This window comes from Bos javanicus, chromosome 9 (genome assembly GCF_032452875.1).
Source record: "Bos javanicus breed banteng chromosome 9, ARS-OSU_banteng_1.0, whole genome shotgun sequence".
NCBI classification, from domain to species: Eukaryota; Metazoa; Chordata; class Mammalia; order Artiodactyla; family Bovidae; genus Bos; species Bos javanicus.
In genome coordinates this window covers 81,987,002-82,007,911 of record NC_083876.1, presented here as the reverse complement: position 1 = coordinate 82,007,911, position 20,910 = coordinate 81,987,002, and the positions used below count along the sequence as shown (strand labels likewise).

At 38.4% G+C, this 20,910-nt stretch overlaps 1 protein-coding gene across 13 annotated transcripts in view; it reads right to left on the bottom strand.

Moving 5' to 3' along the window:
* Window positions 1–20,910, bottom strand: part of UTRN (utrophin) — a 555,367-nt gene that overhangs the window by 164,469 nt on the left and 369,988 nt on the right. For all 13 annotated transcript variants that reach the window (XM_061428217.1, XM_061428218.1, XM_061428216.1 and 10 more), the window contains one exon: window positions 4,474–4,646. In XM_061428217.1, coding sequence (XP_061284201.1) covers window positions 4,474–4,646 — 173 coding nt within the window. The remainder of the gene's footprint in view (window positions 1–4,473; window positions 4,647–20,910) is intronic.

The window sequence follows — 20,910 nt, the reverse complement described above, 5'->3', positions numbered from 1 at the left end:
GGTGGGCTACAGTCCATGGGGTTGCAAAGAGTTGGGCATGATTGAAGTGACTTAGTGTGCACACGCATGCACGCACACACACACACACACAGTGGAATATTACTCATCCCTAAAAAAGAATGAAATTTTACAACTTGTGACAACACAGATGGACCTTCCCAGATGGCGCTACTGGTCAATCTGCCTGACAATGCAGGAGAAGCAAGAGATGTGGGTTTGATCCTGGGAAGATCCCCTAGAGTAGGAAATGACACAACACCCCATGCTAGTATTCTTGCCTGGAAAATTACATAGATAAAGGAGCCTGATGGGCTACGGTCCTTCAGCTACTCTTTACTGGGCTGCAAAGAGTCAGAAACAACTGAGAGACTTGAGCACACACACACATACACAATTAGATGAATATTTATAAAAAAATTATTTTGTTATGTGTATGAAGTGAACTGAAGTCACTCAGTCGTGTCCAACTCTTTGCGACCCCATGGACTATAGCCCACCAGGCTTCTCAGTCCATGGGATTTTCCAGGTATGAATACTGCATGAATACTGGAGTGGGTTGCCACTTCCTTCTCCAGGGGATCTTCCCAACCCAGGGATCAAACCCAGGTCTCCTGCATTGCAGGCAGACGCTTTACCGTCTGAGATACCAGGGAAGCCCATACATACAATCTTTTTTATGCATTTAACAGTTGATGAACATGTAGGCTGTTTCCTATATTATGGCTATTGTAAAAAATGCTCCTATGAACAATGGAGTGCATATATCTTTTTGAACTGGTGTTTTCACTTTCTTTGGCTCTATAGCTAAAGCGACTATAATCAAAATAGTATGGCACTGTCACAAGAACAGAAACATATATCAATGGAACAGAATAGCCAGAAATAAGCCCATGCACAGAAGGTCAATCTACAACAAAAGAGGCAAGACTATACAGTGGGGAAAAGATAGTCTCTTCAATAAGTAGTGTTGGGAAAACTGGACACTACCCAGGAGAAATTAAACTAGACCACTTTCTCATACTGTATCTAAAAATAAACTCAAAATGGATTAAAGATTTACAGGTAAGACCTGAAACCATAAAACTTCTAGAAGAAAATATCTATGCAGTATACTCTGTGTTGGTCTTATTTTTTTCGGGTGATTTGTCTCTTTAGGCAAAGGCAACAGAAGCAAAATTGAATGACTGGGATCTCATCAAACTAAAAAGTTTTGACACAGAGAAGGAATCCATCAACAAAATGGGAGAAGATATTTGCTAATATGTCCCATAAAGGGTTAATATCCAAAACAGATAAAGAACTCATATAATTCAGTATAAAAACAGTCCAATTTTAAAATGGGCAGAGAAGCTGAATAGGCATTTTTTCCCAAAGAAGACATACAGAAGTCCAACAGGCACATGAAATACATCCCACATCACTAATCATCAGGAAAATGCAAATGAAAATCACAATGAGATATCACTTCACACCTGTCAGAATGGCCATAGTCAAAAACAAATAAATAACAAGTGCTGCTGAGGACATGGAGAAGAAGGAATCCTTATCCACTGCTGGTGGGAATGTAAATAGGTACAGCCACTATGGGAACAGTATATCAATACTTAAAAAAATTAAAAATAGAACTACCATGGGATCCAGCAATTTCACTCTTGTATTTATCTGACAAGGTCTCTTAGCAGCTCTCCTTGTCTTTAGAACTTTGCTTACCTAATAATGCACCCTCCATAGCTGTGTGGGAGGGATCTTTCCAAAGCTTATTTTTCAAATTTTATAACCAGTGGAATGGAGCACACTACACACAGGTGTTCCAAGATTCTGTCTTACCTCTCCCTTCACCCTTTTCTCTAATCACAATCTTTCCTCTCTACATCATCAGCAGATTCTATTCTCACTCCAGATTGAACTTCTTAACTGTTCGGTGAAAACTCAGTGTTATTTCCAGCCTCCTGTTTAGATGTCTTTTTCTAGTCTTCAACCAGTCCATCTGGGGAAAGCTATACATCTTTCAAGGCTCAGCTTAACCATCACCTCTTTTTTGAAGCCTTTGATAATCATCTGAAACGGAAGTAACCACCTCCTCCTTTGGACTCCCCTTATCCTGAATAGAACTGTGAAACCTCTATGAGTAGGGGCCATAACTTAATTATGATTAGCAATGCCTCAAACTTAGAAGTAAGTTCTCATTAAAAGCTTGAATCTCCAGAGATGGGTAATGAGGCTGAAAATTATTTTAATTCATTATCACATTAATAACACATTTTACTGGAATGTATGATTTGTCTTGATGCAGAAGTCCACTGACAAAAGCTTATTCTCCAATCTTCTAAAAATAACATCACTTATTAGATAATATTCCAATGATAATTTATGAATTCTTCCTTTCCAGGTTAGAAAAAAAAAATGTGACTTGACAGGCTTAGTCAATAAAGGCCATGAAGAGTCAAAAGAAGGTTTTTTGTCTTCACTGAATTCTCCTTTCTGAAGAACTCATCCTCCAAACTCTCAAAATTTCAGCACCACATGCACAATCTTGACCAGGGCCATCCCTGTGCCTTTCAGCTTGTTAGACGTGTTGGTTGTTCTAGAACCTCAGTGGACATTTTTCACTATGTTTAACACTTTAAATCTTTTTATTTATTTATATTTATGGAGAACAGAAAAGGGAAAACCAGTGGGATCTGGCTAGTTGAAAATTCAATTTTTAGCAAGCATACATATATTCTCTCAGTGTATAACACTCCCTAATTTTCCTCTCTTACTGGAAAAGAGCAGTGGGTGGGTGAAGTCCAGCAGGATCTTTACACAGAGGCTTCCACAATCAGGCTACAGTACCTCCTCTTTAAGTGTAAAAAGAAGTACAAATTTCCCGTCATGAGTCTTGAAGAATAAAAAACCTTTCGGGAAAGATAATTTTAATTAAAAAAAATTTCATTCATGATAGATAGCCACTGAAAGATTTCTGCTCTATACGAAGTAGTCTATGAAATGTAGAAACCAGTTGAAGCAGATTCCCTGAGCCCCTTTATGTAAGAAAAAATAAAACCAGATGCTACAAAATTTAATATAGATTAAGGAACTATCAGATTACCACATTCAATCTTCACAGTAATCATGTGGGCTAAATATTTATATTTTGATATTTAAATGAGAAAACCAAGGCTCAGAGAGACTTAGTGACTTGCCCAAGATCAGTAAGTAAAGAGTAAAGTCAAATTCAAGATCATTTGGCTGAAGGTTGTACATTTTTCAAGACATCATACTGTTTCTGAACTTTAAAATTTAAGAAACCAACCCAGGTGCAAGATCCAGGTCTTTATACCAACATTCATCTTTTGTACCTTTGCTCAATAACATATTCTCAGTCACTTTCTGCTAAACTCATATCTAGTTAGGTATTATCCACCATTCAGTAAACATAATTCTTAAATGTTCTTAACTCCCAATAATATTAATAGTTGTCACAAAGGTCATTTTTCAAGGTCCTTTCTTAGTCAACATTCTAGTTGTCAAAGTCATCCTTTTTTAATTTTGAAAGTGAAAGTGAAAGTCACTCAGTCTTGTTGGACTCTGTGCAACCCCATGGACTATACAGTCCAAGGAATTCTCCAGGCCAGAATACTGGAGTGGGTAGCTTTTCCCTTCTCCAGGGGATCTTCCCAACCTAGGGATCGAACCCAGATCTCCCCTTTCTCCAAATGGAGACACGTCATCAGTTTCCATTTTAGTATCCATAAGTGACATGTAATTTCTAAAAGTACACCTTCAAATTGGACATACAAATAGCACAATGAAGCAAAACACATTCATTGCCAAAAGTCAAAAAGATCTAGATTCAAATCCTGATATGAAACTGCTGCTACTGCTAAGTCGCTTCAGTTGTGTCCGACTCTATGCAACCCCATAGACGGCAGCCCACCAGGCTCTGCCGTCCCTGCGATTCTCCAGGCAAGAACACTGGAGTGGCTTGCCATTTCCTTCTCCAGTGCATGAAAGTGAAAAGTGAAAGTGAAGTCGCTCAGTCATGTCCGACTCTCAGCGACCCCACGGACTGCAGCCCACCAGGCTCCTCCATCCATGGGATTTTCCAGGCAAGAGTACTGGAGGGGGCTGCCATTGGTATGAAACTAGTTAGCTCAAAAACTTTTCAAGTACTTTATATTCAGTAAGCCTCAGATACCTCATGTAAGAAAAGACTTTACTATGCACTTTACAATGATTTTTTTTGAATACTAAATCAAGCAATATTTGTAAAGATTCTAACACAGTACTTATTCAAGGTAAACTGTCAACAATTAGCAGGTACTGGTAACATCATTAGCATTATTAAGTTTAAAATGTGATATGCAAATTTGTAACTAGGAACAGCTGACAAAGGCATTGGACACTGGTAAGGCCTCTTGTTCTCTTCATGATATGCAAAAATCATGAAAATCCTGCCCCCCTGTTATTTTGGACACTGACATCACTGACCTGATGCTGGCGGATTTAGCTTTTAAGTCATTCCATCTTTGGTTCATATCATCCAGTCGATGCTGAAGCATAGTTGCCTCTTCAGAATTTCCCAAAGCTTTTACCATCTTCTGCCTGTTTCCATCAATGCTTTTAAATATGTCATTGTGGGCATCAATTTCCGCCTGGATGTCCTGAACAGAAAAAGGCAAAGAGGTAATACAAATATTAGATATTAGTGTCAACACTACTTGGGATTGCTGTACAGAGCTGTATTCTTTTATATTCCACAGATGAGCTTTTTAAAAGCAAAATAGCTAATTTTACCTTATATGATAACAAATTGACATGTTTTCACAATTTCTACATTGAAAATAATAGTCTTTAAATCTTTAAGGCACTGATTACCCCATTCTTAAAAATACAATGTATTAAAATCTACATTTCAAGTACCAACTAGTTAGATGTTCAAATTCAATGAGAAATTTTTGAAATTTTGTGCAATTGTGATGGCCAAATCACTCAACTTTACCTAATACCCAAACAAATTCTTTCTCCCCTTTCCACACAGACAAAACTTCCCTCAAAATATGAAGTTTTACAGAGGTCACTACGATATCACATAATTTAAAAATTTTTGTCACATTTAGACAAACTTACTAATAGTTCATCCTTCCAATCCAATAAAATTCATTCCTAAACTTAAAAAAGCATTTCACAAAAATGTTTATCCTATTAAGAAATAAAAAACAATGACAAAATAGTATTTCTCCTATTCAAAAGGAAAATATTTGGTTCACTTTTATAAAGTAAATTTGAGTATAGTTTAAGTAAAATAAGAATTATTATAAATTAATAATAAAAATTGGTTCAGACTTTGAGAAAGCATTTTGGTAATTTGTATTACAAGTCTTAAAGCTGTTCAAATTACCTATCCTAAGAAGATTTAAGTATAAACACATTAATCACATTGATTGTTTTTAAAGTAAAAACCATCATAATACATTAATGCTGACATACTATTGGGTTTTAAAATGGAGGATATTGTGATGTCAATTTAATTTTTAAGGTAGGTGTTTAAATTAGCATATGTATTTGTAAATCATTGAACACACATACTTTAGAAAATCGTAAGAAATAAATCAGAAGAGTGTAATCTCTGTTTAAGAGGATTAAAGGTGATTTTAGCTTTCTTCTTTACATTTCTCTGAGTTTCCAAGTTTCTATAAAAAACAGGATTTCTTTCTGTAATTAAATAAATATAACAAATTTAAACTTTAAAATATATCCAGTCTTATGAAGTTTTTGGTATTCCCCCGTTACAAAGTTGTCAATACAATTTTTTGTATTAATTTGGCAATTACCTTTCCTTCATGAAATAAATGGGACATGTGGCTAACTCTACTGTGATAGTCATTACCATACAACAACCAAGCATGAACTTACAAATGGAAAGCAGACAGCAGAGGGGCCCTGAATTTGTGGGGTAAGTCTCCAAGGCATTAATTAGTAATGAATATTAAGGCAATGTACTGCAGAAATAAAAATTATATTTCTGGTAATGAACGAGAATTAGTAAAAGGAAGGTATACTCTTAAACACTATCAGATCAGATCAGTCGCTCAGTCATGTCTGACTGTTTTGTTATATTTCTCATCTTCAATTTCCCTTACAAACCTAATTCTTAAGTTTCTCCAATTTTAAATGAGCATCGTAAAGAATTAAACAGAATGTTTTCCAATACTCAGAAAGCTGTTACTAGTTTAGAGCTCACTCCTGATAAGCAATTCAGGCATTCCATTATGAATCAAGGCTTAGAGGACTTCCCTTCTGTCCAGGGGTTAGGACTCAGCACTTCCACTACAGAAAGCCTAGGGTCAATCCCTGCTCAGGGAACTAAGACCCCACAAGGCACGAGGCACAGCCAAAAAAAAAAAACAAGAGGGAGAAACATTCCCTCTGACCCCCTAAAAAAGAACCAAAGCTTAGTGGCCAGCATCAAAGTAATTGTTTTTCAAGCATCTACAGACCTAGGACACATGGAAAAGCCTTTTGTGCCTCATTATTCCAATCAGCATGGTGAAAAGATAACACTTACATGAGGTTAAGGGATAGAACTGTTGTATTATAACTTCTGAGAAGATTTGAGATGTCTAGCATGACATTTGGTCAACACCGAAATCAGATTGATTATATTCTTTGCAGCCAAAGATGGAGAAGCTCTATACAGTCAGCAAAAACAAGACCAGGAGCTGACTGTGGCTCAGACCATGAACTCCTTATTGCCAAATTCAGACTTAAATTGAAGAAAGTAGGGAAAACCACTAGACCATTCAGGTATGACCTAAATCAAATCCCTTATGAATATACAGTGGAAGTGAGAAAGAGATTTAAGGGCCTAGGCCTGATAGATAGAGTGCCTGATGAACTATGGAATGAGGTTTGTGACATTGTACAGGAGACAGGGATCAAGATCATCCCCATGGAAAAGAAATGAAAAAAAGCAAAATGGCTGACTGGGGAGGCCTTACAAATAGCTGTGAAAAGAAGAGAAGTGAAAAGCAAAGGAAAAAGGAAAGATATAAGCATCTGAATGCAGAGTTCCAAAGAATAGCAAGAAGAGATAAGAAAGCCTTCTTTAGCGATCAATGCAAAGAAATAGAGGAAAACAACAGAATGGGAAAGACTAGAGATCTCTTCAAGAAAATCAGAGATACCGAAGGAACATTTCATGCAAAGATGGGCTCGATAAAGGACAGAAATGGTATGGACCTAACAGAAGCAGAAGATATTAAGAAGAGGTGGCAAGAATACACAGAAGAACTGTACAAAAAAGATCTTCACGACCCAGATAATCACGATGGTGTGATCACTCATGTAGAACCAGACATCCTGGAATGTGAAGTCAAGTGGGCCTCAGAAAGCATCACTACGAACAAAGCTAGTGGAGGTGATAGAATTCCAGTTGAGCTATTCCAAATCCTGAAAGATGATGATGTGAAAGTGCTGCACTCAATATGCCAGCAAATGTGGAAAACTCAGCAGTGGCCACAGGACTGGAAAAGGTCAGTTTTCATTCCAATCCCAAAGAAAGGCATAGCCAAAGAATGCTCAAACTACCACACAATTGCACTCATCTCACATGCTAGTAAAGTAATGCTCAAAATTCTCCAAGCCAGGCTTCAGCAATATATGAACCGTGAACTTCCTGATGTTCAAGCTGGTTTTAGAAAAGGCAGAAGAACCAGAGATCAAATTGCCAACATCCACTGGATCATGGAAAAAGCAAGAGAGTTCCAGAAAAACATCTATTTCTGCTTTATTGACTATGCCAAAGCCTTTGACTGTGTGGATCACAATAAACTGTGGAAAATTCTGAAAGAGATGGGAATACCAGACCACCTGACCTGCCTCTTGAGAAATTTGTATGCAGGTCAGGAAGCAACAGTTAGAAGTGGACATGGAACAACAGACTGGTTCCAAATAGGAAAAGGAGTACGTCAAGGCTGTATATTGTCACCCTGCTTATTTAACTTCTATGCAGAGTACATCATGAGAAATGGTGGACTGCAAGAAACACAAGCTGGAATCAAGATTGCCGGGAGAAATATCAGTAACCTCAGATATGCAGATGATACCACCCTTATGGCAGAAAGTGAAGAGGAACTCAAAAGCCTCTTGATGAAAGTGAAAATAGAGAGTGAAAAAGTTGGCTTAAAGCTCAACATTCAGAAAACTAAGATCATGGAATCCGGTCCCATCACTTCATGGGAAATAGATGGGGAAACAGTGGAAACAGTGGCTGACTTTATTTTTCTGGGCTCCAAAATCACTGCAGATGGTGACTGTAGCCATGAAATTAAAAGTCGCTTACTCCTTGGAAGGAAAGTTATGACCAACCTAGATAGCATATTCAAAAGCAGAGATATTACTTTGCCAACAAAGGTTCATCTAGTCAAGGCTATGGTTTTTCCTGTGGTCATGTATGCATGTGAGAGTTGGACTGTGAAGAAGGCTGAGTGCCAAAGAATTGATGCTTTTGAATTGTGGTTTTGGAGAAGACTATTGAGAGTCCCTTGGACTGCAAGGAGATCCAACCAGTCCATTCTGAAGGAGATCAGCCCTGGGATTTCTTTGGAAGGAATGATGCTAAAGCTGAAACTCCAGTACTTTGGCCACCTCATGCGAAGAGTTGACTCATTAGAAAAGACTCTGATGCTGGGAGGGATTGGGGGCAAGAGGAGAAGGGGACGACAGAGGATGAGATGACAGGATGGCATCGCTGACTCGATGGACGTGAGTCTAAGTGAACTCCAGGAGTTGGTGATGGACAGGGAGGCCTGGCGTGCTGCGATTCATGGGGTCGCAAAGAGTCGGACACGACTGAGTGACTGATCTGATCTGATCTGAGCATGACATTAATGGAGTCATATTTGAGAGGTGGAAGAGGTGAACACAAAGTCTGATGGATAGCTTCTGCAAAATTTATGCTCCAAATTTGCAAATCCATTGGTCTCTGGGTTATCTAATGACAAAGCCAAACCAGGTCTCCCTGCAAAGTGTAATCTGAGTACACCCAGAATTAGCATTAACAAAAAAAAAACATTAACTAAACAAAAACTCTAGGACTGTTGACTCTTTTCCACTTTACTAGCACCTCCATCCCAGACAGTACAGAACAGACAGTGATGGGGAAGCAGTGGGACACAGCCAGATACTGATTCAAGGTTTTCAGGTTGAGCAACATTATGCGTGCAAATGGCAATCTGGTTATAATCTTAGCTTGGGATGTTTCAAATAGAACTTCTCAGTAAAAAAGAGAAGGAAAAGTAAAGTTTTGCTGGAAAATCTTTCACGACATCTCCTGAACAACACAGTGCTATCATTTAGAAGAGAACTGTTCTGTTTTTGTGTCCTTAAGTGCATTTGAAGACATCCAAAGAGATACACTGAAAGCCAAGTTTTAAAACTTAGGCTGTAAATATGTACGATAGCCATTTTTCTCAAGAAGCTCAGTGACAGAGTAAATAAGGTCTGCGTTGCCAAGGAGAAACTGGCCTCAAATTTCCTGTGCAGGTTCCTAAATACCATTATCAGTGGACCACACCAAAAATCACAAGGCAATTTCAAAACACAGCTTCCTGACTCAGCCTATTTGCTTCTTTTCATATTCAAGAGACATAGAAAGGCATAGACATAAGATTCATAAGCAGTTGTGTAAGTTTCACAAGAGCATTCCACAACATGAGGAAATTTGGATACCAACAGCATGAAGCAAATTTGGCTCTTCACATCAGATCAAGTGATGGGTTTTCCAATCTGGCCACAATTACAAATGGAGTAAAACAGAACTATGTCACTGGCCCAGTCAATGATTATAAGTATTTCTATAAAGTTGTGATTAACGGCACCAGCAGTGATCATATACTCATGTTGGAATGTAAGTTTCAATATGTGGAAAACCCTTCCACACATGAGCCTCATCAAAAGTGAGGAAGAAAATCAACAGCCAGAAAATGATCAAAGAAGAAGAAACCAACATACATAATTTTTTTAATTTAACAGTCGGTGGCATATTTATTTGGTCAAATGTATTAAGAGTTATTAAAAACAGACAATCATCTTAATATTCCTTCTGTATCCTACACAGTTTCTGTCAAACACAAAAACAGATGTAGATAGATATATATAGGTATAAATAGACTGTTGTAAAATGCATAAATGAATGTTCATCTGATAGACTAGCATATTAACCACTGTAATGCCAAAAAATCAGACAAATAATTAGAAGCAAATGTAGCAATCATTTTGCTTAATCTCTTCATTTCAAAAATGTGACATGGAGAATCTAAAATTACTTACAAGCTTGCATTGCCAAGCCTTGCCTCAACTTCTCACTGGAAATTTAGAATTACACGCGGTTAATGAATCATGCTCCTTCATAGATCCCTGTGTAATGATGCACTGGTTTTTAAAATCAAGATGCCAGCATGGGAGGCTGTCAGATCACGACCTTGATGTAACATCAAATGCTAAAATAAATTAAAGTTCTACGAAAGAGTGTTGAGTCTCACTGCATAGCCGGCTGGCTTGCCCTACTAATGTTCACCTCTGTCACCTGAAACTCTCTGACCATTAAAGAAACATTAAAGCATGAAATGCTTATTGATAATTAGTTATGGGAATGTAATCCCTCTAGAAGCACAAAGCAATGTTCCTCCAAGCATTTAACATAAGCCAGTCATATGCACAGAGGGGCCTTAGCAACATATTCAAGCAGTTAAACTAAGATTTGAAAACAGAATACTTCAGGAATTCATGTGAAAGGCTTGCAACACACCTTCAAATAACGTAAGCATCATGCAGAAGGTTACAGAAAGCAAAGGGTTAGAATAAAGAGATTACATATTACTCTGTAAGTGAAATAGTGGCACAGTAGTAAAGAATCCTCCTGTCAGTGCAAGAAATGCAGGTTTGATCTCTGGGTTGGGAAGATCCCCTGGAGAAGGAAATGGCAACCCACTCCAGTATTCTTGCCTGCAAAATTCAATGGGCAGAGGAGCCTGGTGGGCTACAATCCATGGGGTCGCAAAGAGTTAAACACAACTAAGTGACTGAACACACACACACACACACACACACTCTCTAAGTAAAATACCATCAAAAGCCTAAGATGCACACTTACAGAAGAACTTTGCAGAAAACAGTTACAAGAGTTCACAAAGGTTCACTGGATGAACAATTACTCTTTTTATACAAAACACCCATTACCCAGGTCAAAATAAACTATGCAATAAAGAAAAAGCATTTATTTATTTTCTTACTCAATAGTTGATATTTTAATACCAGCTTTACCCTAACTGAACATTTCTCTAATGATATAACCCCTAGAGATATTATATGCAAACACTTTGTACTGTAAATCACATACATTTTATTTCTTTGTAAGGATCAAATAGCAGCTGTAGTTATGTAAGAAAAAATGTTTCCTTAGACTACATTAAACAGAACTGTTTTAGCTCCCTGATAAGAAAAAGAAATTCAGAACGGTACTACTAGAAAGTCTTCAACAACTAATTTGGTGTTAGGATAGATTCATCCCCTTTGTTGACATAATTTTGGTTTATTCTTGCATGGCATATTTACCTAACCCTACATGGTCATTGCAATGTTTTCTCTTAAGGAGTTCTGACCCCTTTCCTGAAGGCAAAGGAGTGAGGTTAGCAAAAACTTCCCAACTATATCCCAAGGCTCAGGCTAAATCAACAAAGTTAAGCATTAGGGAAAAAGAAATCTACTGTTCCTTTCAAAAGTAAGACCAGAAATCAGAGACGATTTAGGATGGATTGTCGAGAGCCCAGTAGGATCACTACCAAAATTTCAGGTTTTGAAAATGAGGGATCATGAATATCTTTAAAATTAGGCAGGTGTTACCTAAAAAATACACAACCAAACAATATCCTCAAAGGTCATTAATGGGCTATGTAAATATGCTTTGAGACAGTTTGTGAGACTTCTGGAATGGTGAGTAACTGCAGTTAGTCAATTAATTATTACAATTAATTTGTTGATGTCAACAAAGCATTCAATTAATTATTTATAAATTATATTTTCTTTCAATAGCTAATCTCATAAGTTTCAACCACTCTATTGATAATTATGGAAACGCATATTGACATACAAAAGAAAGTGGTATCCTCTGGTATATAGGAGCATTTTAAAAGTAAGAAATCAATGCCAGTAATGTTCTTTTCCCATTATCTGTGATTATAAATACATGTAGACAATTGAGTAGGAAAAAAGTTAAATTACCAAGTGGAACAAATTTACAATTAACTGCACTTGCAAGACAATTTGAAGAAGCCAACTTGAAATGATAGAGAATCAATAAACAAACTACATTTTAAATTCCAAAAGAGCAAACACCACTATCAAGAAAGATATCTTTCATAACAAAAAAAAAAGGTGTTCAAAATCCTTGAATCTATAGCAACTGTTACTAAAGCATACTGACATCCGAGTGAGTTAAACCATAGTGGCTGTCCTTCTGAGGTGCGCTTTATATAAGCAGCTTGATCTGCACAGGGACATGAGCTTAAGAACAGCTATTAACCAATGTTTTCATGTAATCGAACTATTGTCCTACCATAATTCTCAAAATTGAATTGTATAAATAAAATCGAACAAGTTTGAAAACTCAAAGCTTTTTGTATTTTAAATATTTTAAACTACAGTTCTGGGGCACCCTACTTTTCAACTCCTAATCTGTGAAAAGCAGTGCTATTGCCCAGAAAGCTCTCCATTTCTTCCCCAACACAACCCCCACCATACACATATCAGCACACAACTTCAGTTCCTTCCTTAATTTTAAAGTCATCTTAAGTCCCAGCTTAAATGTCATTTCTCCAGAGGAAACTTCACTGCACTCAGATTAGATTATGTCTACCTCTTATACTTACTCACAGCTTCCTCCTTTTGCTCAATGACAGACTTACATAATACATACTTGTTTAAGGTCTATTTTCTCCTACTAGGCTACCAGCTCAAAGGAAGGTCCTCCCTGTTATCCACCCCATCTTTGAACTCATCCCAGTATCTGGTATATAGGGTGCACTTCTCAAATATTTACTAAATTTATATTAAAGAAAGAGTAGATCTTGAAATTGGATACTGTGTCTTTCTAGGATAATTTTTTTGGAATTAGATACTACAAATTGAGCAGCAAAGTATAGCTTCAAATTATATTTTTAAATATTGGTCATCCTAAAGGATATCAAAATCATAAAGGAAATTTAGCATTGAGTGGTTTCTCTCTGTCTTGTCACTATAAGAAACATCTTTTCACCAAGAGGGTGCACTTACACACACACACACACACACACACACACACACACACACACATACCCTTAGAGAACTACTATTATCATTAATCATTGAGTAGCAGAAATGCATAAATAAAAGGCAACAGTCACATAAAATGTCACTAAGCTAAAATTGTCCACTATTCTATCCTCTGTGACTACTATATAAATAAGTGGAACACACAGAACATAGTGTACGTGGCTCAAGTATGACAATATTAACAGCCACTAAGTCCTTCACGTACTTTCTTTATGAAGTAATTTCAAGGAGAAAATTTATTCATTAAAATAAAAGCAGCAATAAAACAACTCACAGGCTGGACTTCAGAAATGTGCTTTAGTGGATCAGCTTACTGTGTCAAGTCAACTCTGAGTGTGAACTCTTTGTTTACACCCTGATACAAATGCTCACCCCTCATCACCTGGTTGAGTGATTAGGACCTGCTTGCTGACTGGTACTTCTTGCCATAAGGTCATCCTCCCCTGATGAGAAGTTTCTGTTTCAATCTCCTCTTTAAGACTACTCTGGAGAACATGTGGTTCCCTTCAGTTGGAGTTTCCTGATCCCTGGTGAGCTGTCACCATGAGGAAACACTACAGAACACTTCCTGCCACCTGGGTCCCCAGGAACCCTGAGTACCAGGTACAATCTGCCCATCCTGCTTATGGTGGAAAACCACAATTCTGGCATCACACATTTGGGACTAGCTAACCAAACTGTAGATCCTAACTATATGCCAAACATCTATGTATGAACAGATACCCAATGTAAGTCACAAACCACTAGATTTCTCTAAAATTCAAAAACATAAATACCCCCTTTCATTTTACAAACTGCTGTCCTGAAGTTATGTTGAAGATCGAGTATCAACTGGAAATTTCAGTTATCTGACCAATCTGGAATTTTTCAGAAAACCGATGACTATGGCAAACTTGAACTCTAGCTTTCTAAAAGCCTGAAATGGCTTCAGGACACCAGCAAAATATTGTTTTGCTCTGAGAACCCAAGCATAAGCCTGAACTATTACAGTTAATAGTTGAAGCACAGGCAGGATGAAGCACAAGCTGGAATCCAGATTGCAGGGAAAATACCAATAACCTCAGATATGCAGATGACACCACGCTTATGGTAGAAAGCAAAGAAGAACTAAAGACTCTTTTAATGAAAGTGAAAGAGAAAAGTGAAAAAGTTGGCTTAAAATTCAGCATGCAAAAAACTAAGATCATGGCATCCAGTCCCATACTTCATGGCAAATAGATGAGGAAACAACAGAAAACAGTGAAAGACTCTATTTTCTTGGATGCCAAAATCACTGCAGATGGTGACTGCAGCTCTTTGGAAGAAAAGCTATGACCAACCTAGACAGCATATTAAAAAGCAGAGACATTACTTTGCCAACAAAGGTCCTTCTAGTCAAAGTTATGGTTTTTCCAGTAGTCACATATGGATGTGAGAGTTGGACCATAAAGAAAGCTGAGCGCTGAAGAATTGATGCTTTTGAACTATGGTGTTGGAGCAGACTCTTGAGAGTCCCTTGGACTGCAAGGGGATCAAACCAGTCAATCCTCAAGGAAATCAGTCCTGAATATTCACTGGAAGGACTGATGCTAAAGCTGAAGCTCCAACACCTTGGCCAGCTGATGCAAAGAACTGATTCACTGGAAAAGACCCTAATGCTGGGAAAGATTGAAGGCAGGAGGAGAAGGGGAGGACAAAGGATGAGATGGTCAGATGGTCCAACACCAACTCGATGGATATGAGTTTGAGCAAGCTCCGGGAGTTGTGATGGACAGGGAAGCCTGGGGTGCTGCAGTCCATGGGGTCACAAAGAGTCAGACACAACTGAGTGACTGAACTGAACTGATTACAGTTACTGATGAGAAGCGAAAAGTGTTAAATCACCAAGGTTAGTATTCTCTTTAGAAGCAGATCACTAAGCCTAAGGAAAAGATAAGACTAAGGAAACTAAGAATAAAGGGACTGTGGGAAGACTGTTGCTCAGTTTCCAAAGGTATCATGAACCTTTTGCTTTAGAGCAGTAAGCCTTAGCCTTTCCCTAGAAATGACATTTTTGCTTCCAGAGCTGGGGCGAATGTAGCTGTATTTGAGAGCTGTGAGGTAGTGGTACCTTTCCATAATATAGTTTTCCTGGCAAGGGATCAATGTAGCATAGGCTAAATATATGAGATAGCTTTTGTGAAAATACACAAAGGATTTTTTTTAAAAGAGACTTAAGTTGGAGAAAAATACACTCACGTATGACAACTTCCTAAAAATGAAATATGCTAAAGAGATTAACTTACAAAAATAAATATATATGGAGAACTTCAGATGATGAATGGCAACAAAATTGTTTATTTGATTTTGCTCTGTTTCAAAAAAAAAAAAATCCTAAATCAAGCCTTTGACAGGACTAAGTCAGTAGGCTTCTTTTACTGTCAATTTAACTACTAAAATAGAAACATGCAGGTACTAAAGTTTGGGAGTTAAAGAAGAAAACAAAGGAATATGACCACAACTTGTAACTTCGTCAATCAAATGGCCAAAAGGCTGAAGCAGGTTACTAACCTCCAGGATCTGACCTAGGCTTTGGAGACTAATAACAGCAATTACAATACAAAAGTCCAGCTATTGCCCACAATTACTGCTTCTCAGGGGGTCTAAGTAATGAATTATTTATGAAACATATGCCCTATACCTTTTTAAGAAGAAACAGAAAAATCTATGCAAACCAAGCTAACAGACCTCTTTATGGTCATAAAGTTTGTCACCTGCTGTTACCAGCTGCCATAAAGAAAGTTTCTCTAATCTCCTCCACCCCTTCTAAATGGTGGGTGAGTTAACCAGGAACCATCCTTTATCCTCAGGAATGTAGGTGCTTAATAACATATTAAAGGGAGAGGTCAAAGTGAGTCCTGAGTTAACAGCCCTTGTTAGGACAGTTGGGGTGCAAGGAGAGAAGCCAGGAGGAGGGATCATTTGACCAGCAGAAGTTGAATTCTTCCACCCTCTTTTCACTGCACTGTTTCTACCATCAGGAGGCAAGCAATGACTGCAACTGTTTTGGAAAAGCTTTCAAACTTTTCATAAAATGACGCGGTTTTATGCTCTTTTCCTCTGGCAATTGTGGGTTTGTAAGAAAAAGCTCATTATTCTTTCAGTGACTCAATATAGTCTTGCTTCTGTTTGTACATTCAATGAACCATAGGGTATTCGTGGTGAAAGCCCCTGAGTACATCTTTAACAACTGATAAGTAATTGATTTATGCACAGCAGATCCTCTGCCCCTTTTCTTTCCTTTAAACATGGGAAGTTGAAAGAAGATAGATGTTTGGTATCCAAAAGCTGAGGAAGGCAGGAACCCATGAGCAGCACGCTGGGGGTTTCTGTTTTGTTTAACTATAAATGTAAGGTAGCATTTGGCAGGCTAGACTCAATCCCAGAGTGTGCCAAGAACTTTCCTATGGAAAAAAAGAACTAAATGCAAAAATAAAGATCAAGCATGAAAGCTCCACGGTGCACACAAGCACTCCGCATTTAAGACAGACATTTAAGACAGACCAGCCGGAAAGAAAAAGGAAAAGTCTAGGATCAAATGGGCCATCATCCCTGGGAGGCATCCTCCCCCGACTCTCAGAACTGAAACTTCAGAAATGAGGCTAGAAAAGTCAGTGCTTGGCCACTGCAGGGAGAGAAACCTGAGGGGTATGGAAAATAGAACCCACGCCTGATGAAGTCAGACTCTGGCATGAAAACAGAGTGTTGTTACTGTTTTTTTTTTTTTTCCAAAATAACTTTCAATTAAATTACCAGCCGACCTGACTACAAAGGATCTCTTCTGATGTGAAATTCTAAAACTGACAGGCATCATGACAAGCCCTCCAGACCAAAGGAAAGAGTGCTAACTCTATCCTTAGTTGAAAAAAAAAAAAATAATAATAAGAGGATATCAAATCAAATGCCTTAGAAATTATATTAAATAATCAGAATTGATAGAATATCTGCCATCCAAATGCATAGTAGAAAGAAGAAGACAAGGAAAGGAAGAAGAGAGAGGGAAAAAAAAGTACATTTGTGAAGTCTGCTTTCTGCATACCTTTTCAAATTTTGTCAGCAATTCCCGTAAGCTGAAGTTCAGACCAATCATTGTCCAGTAGCCCTTGAAGCCTACATCTTTCCGGCAAACTTCCTTCAGACAACAGCATTTAATTTCTAAAAACCGTATCTTTTCTGGCTATACTTTAAAATCCTTTGTAAAATCCTTTACAAGCTTTGCCCTTGAGCTATGGTCCATGAGCAGCAGCAGCTTGCGTTGGGACATTTTAGCCACTTCACTGAGGCTCCGGGACTTCATGGACTTCGGAGTTCATAAGGAAAAGACCTGTCGGTATGTTCTCTGCTAGCTGCGTTCCACGAGGCTGGCATGGTCTCCTTTTTCTCTGGGAAGCTTAGGAGTCCCTTCTGTTCACCTCACTAATGACCTGCAGCCCACAACTGTTCTCTCCTGGGCCCCAAACTTAGAGTTTGGTCTCAATTACGCACAGCAAAAAAAGAAGTTATATCCTGGAAACTTGCATGAGAGAAGGCCAAAAAAAGAAAGAAAGAAAAAAAAAAGAATAAAAATAAAGAGCCAAGCATTACCAACTTCCTCCATTCACACTGGTTTCAGGAAGAAAAAGGAAAAAAAAAAAAAAATCCTGGGTAAGGAGCCAGTTTTCAAAAAGCATGACTTATGTGGAGTTCGAACAGCGAGGAGGGCACTCCTGTCTGAAGAAACACCCAAACCCGGGACAAGAAGCCACCGGCTTGCACGCTCACAGACACCGGCAGCCTGTGTTGCTATGGTAACCACCAAGCTAGTTTCAATCCATTTCCCTAAGTCAGGCTGTGCCTAAGGGATGCTGTGTCAGAGCAACAGAACTAAGTTATTTAAAAAGTGGTTCTATGCACCCAGAGAAAAGTGTAAGCAGCAGGTCTCATGGGCCCCCTTGCAGAGCGTGCAACAGGGCAGGCAGCCTCATCAGCTTTGGCAGCTCCCTGGGCCAATCTGACAGGAGTGTGGTAATCCACTTCTCTTTCAAGCAGTTGTTTATTATTTTAATCAGCATCCTCCCTTCCACCACCCCTCACACACAGTTTGAAGTGAAGCTCACTCCCACTTCCTGGAGGTCTCCCCGCCCTGATCTGTGGTACCAGAACCTCTCAAATTGTCTCAGTCCTGAATAACCACAGGACCCATATTCCAGTTCAGAGCCCACCCATGAAAACATGAGGGACTGGAAGGGAGCACAGCACCATACAAATCATCAAACAAAATAAGTGTGATCAACTGCATTATTTCTAAATAAGGTTTTAACAGCAAAATGGATGGGAAAGTCTTTTTAAAAGGAAAGTATTTTTTTTTTTAATCTCATTGACAGTTTTTATGGAGGGAATCTACTTGTTTCTGAAATAAAACTTAAGTGAAATTACTCAAAATGTGAGCAATAACTAGTTATTTTTAAATGTGCCCTCTATATTGATGTTAAATTACTCCTGACACTGAGAGAAGCACTATCTTCTACAAAGTGTTAAAGAGTTTAAATGCTTTCAAGGAAAAAGTTGAATCCAAATGATATATTCTTTGCACTGCTATTAGGGACATCATTCCAAGGCAAAAATGTGATTTTGTTTTTGCATTACATAGCTATTTAGTATACCAACAAAAATATAACAGATATGATCATACAAAACATACTTCTTTAATTGTGTGCAGAATTTCATCATAAATATGTAATGCTCGTAAAAGTGACACTATCACAAATGGAATGAATTTAATCTTAATATAACTAAGCTTTTTTTTTGCATCAGTACTTAGAGCAAAGGAAAAATAACCTTGAAATTAGAATATGTATCTCCTAAAAAGCTATTTGAATTACTTAAACATCAAAATTATTAGCACTCATTTAACCATATGGAGAAAGAGATTCCAAACACAAGGAAAAAATAAATGCTATAGGGGAACACTATACAATATAGTTACTATTTTTTGGATTTGCAAACAATTTTTCTTTCCAAGTCATTCCCAACTTATTCATATCAGTATTGAAGTAGCATGTGTTTTACATATGCAGATCTATACAAAATTTAACAGGCTTTAATAAATATTTTCATCATTTATTCATAAAAATCAACATGTCCCCAGAGGCAAGCTGGCTTTATGAGATCCCTAGTGGAATGTGTTTTCAAAGTGCCCATTTCAGATTTATACACAGACACTACAATTTCAAACACAAGCATAGTACACTGATTATCCAGAAATTTAGAAATAAAATTAGTCTGTGCAGTGTACATCCAGAAGGAAAAAGCACTGACATCGGCATGAAGACCAATCATCAAAAACGGGGTGAAGAAAGTTACATAGAAATTGACCAGGGCAACCTTGATCTGGGAGGGCTCGGAGGCACATGCTGAGATCTCTCAGCAGCAACAGATAAACTTTTTACATAAATACAAGACAAAAGGAACCACCAGCATGGACACCACCTCCAGCACCACCACCACAAAAAAACAAATAAATAAAGGGGAGAGAGAGGAAAAAAAAAAAAAAAAAGAACAATCTTTCTCAGCTGGGCAAACGTCCAACTACCACCCAGGGTGCTGGGTGACTGTGATCAGAGACGTGTGCAAACATGAACCGCCACCCCCAACTCCGTTCCATGCACATATCAGAAGAGTGAATTAAATACAAACTCTCTGTAACAGAGAGGAGGAACATGTCTTTCCCTAAAGTAGAGCCTTCTGTTTAAAGGGGTTTTAAACCAAGACAAGAATGGTATGATACAAATAGAGCTCCGAGTATCCCGTATCCTTAGGCAAGGCTAATCTTTACGAGGGAAAAGAAGCAGCACCCTGTGGGTTAGGGTACCTTCCCTGAAGAAAAGAGCAGGGGGAACTTTATCAGCATGACTAAAGCTGGCACTTTAGTACTAGAAGAGATAAAGACAGAACAAACCAGTCAATCCTAAAGGAAATCAGTCCTGAATATTCATTGGAAAGACTGATGCTGAAGCTCTAATACTTTGGCCACCTGATGCGAAGAGCTGACTCACTGGAAAAGACCCTGATGCTGGGAAAGATTTGAAGGCAAAAGGAGAAGGGGGATGTAGAGGAAGAGATGGTTAGACAGCATCACTGATTCGATGGACATGAATTTCAGCAAACTCCAAACTCTGGGAGATGGTGAAGGGTGGGGAAGCCTGGTGTGCTGCAGTTCATGGGGTCTCAAAGAGTCAGACACAACTTAGTGACCGAACAACAACAAGGGAAGAGAAGAAGAATTCCCACACGGAATTCAAGAGTGGGGTGTCCAGAAGTCAGAGGCTCTACCAACCTCACCGCCCTGATGTTCCCTGCAAATGTTTAACACTCATTCTCAGAACTGACATCCTCTGCTTGGGCAGAAAAGGGAATACTTAAACAAAGCTCCCTACTCCCAGTTTCCATCCCTGGGTATGGAAGATCCCCTGGAGGAGGGTACAGCAACCCACTCAGAATTCTTGCCTGGAGAGGAGCCTGACAGGACAGAGCAGCCTGACAGGCTACAGTTCGTAGGAT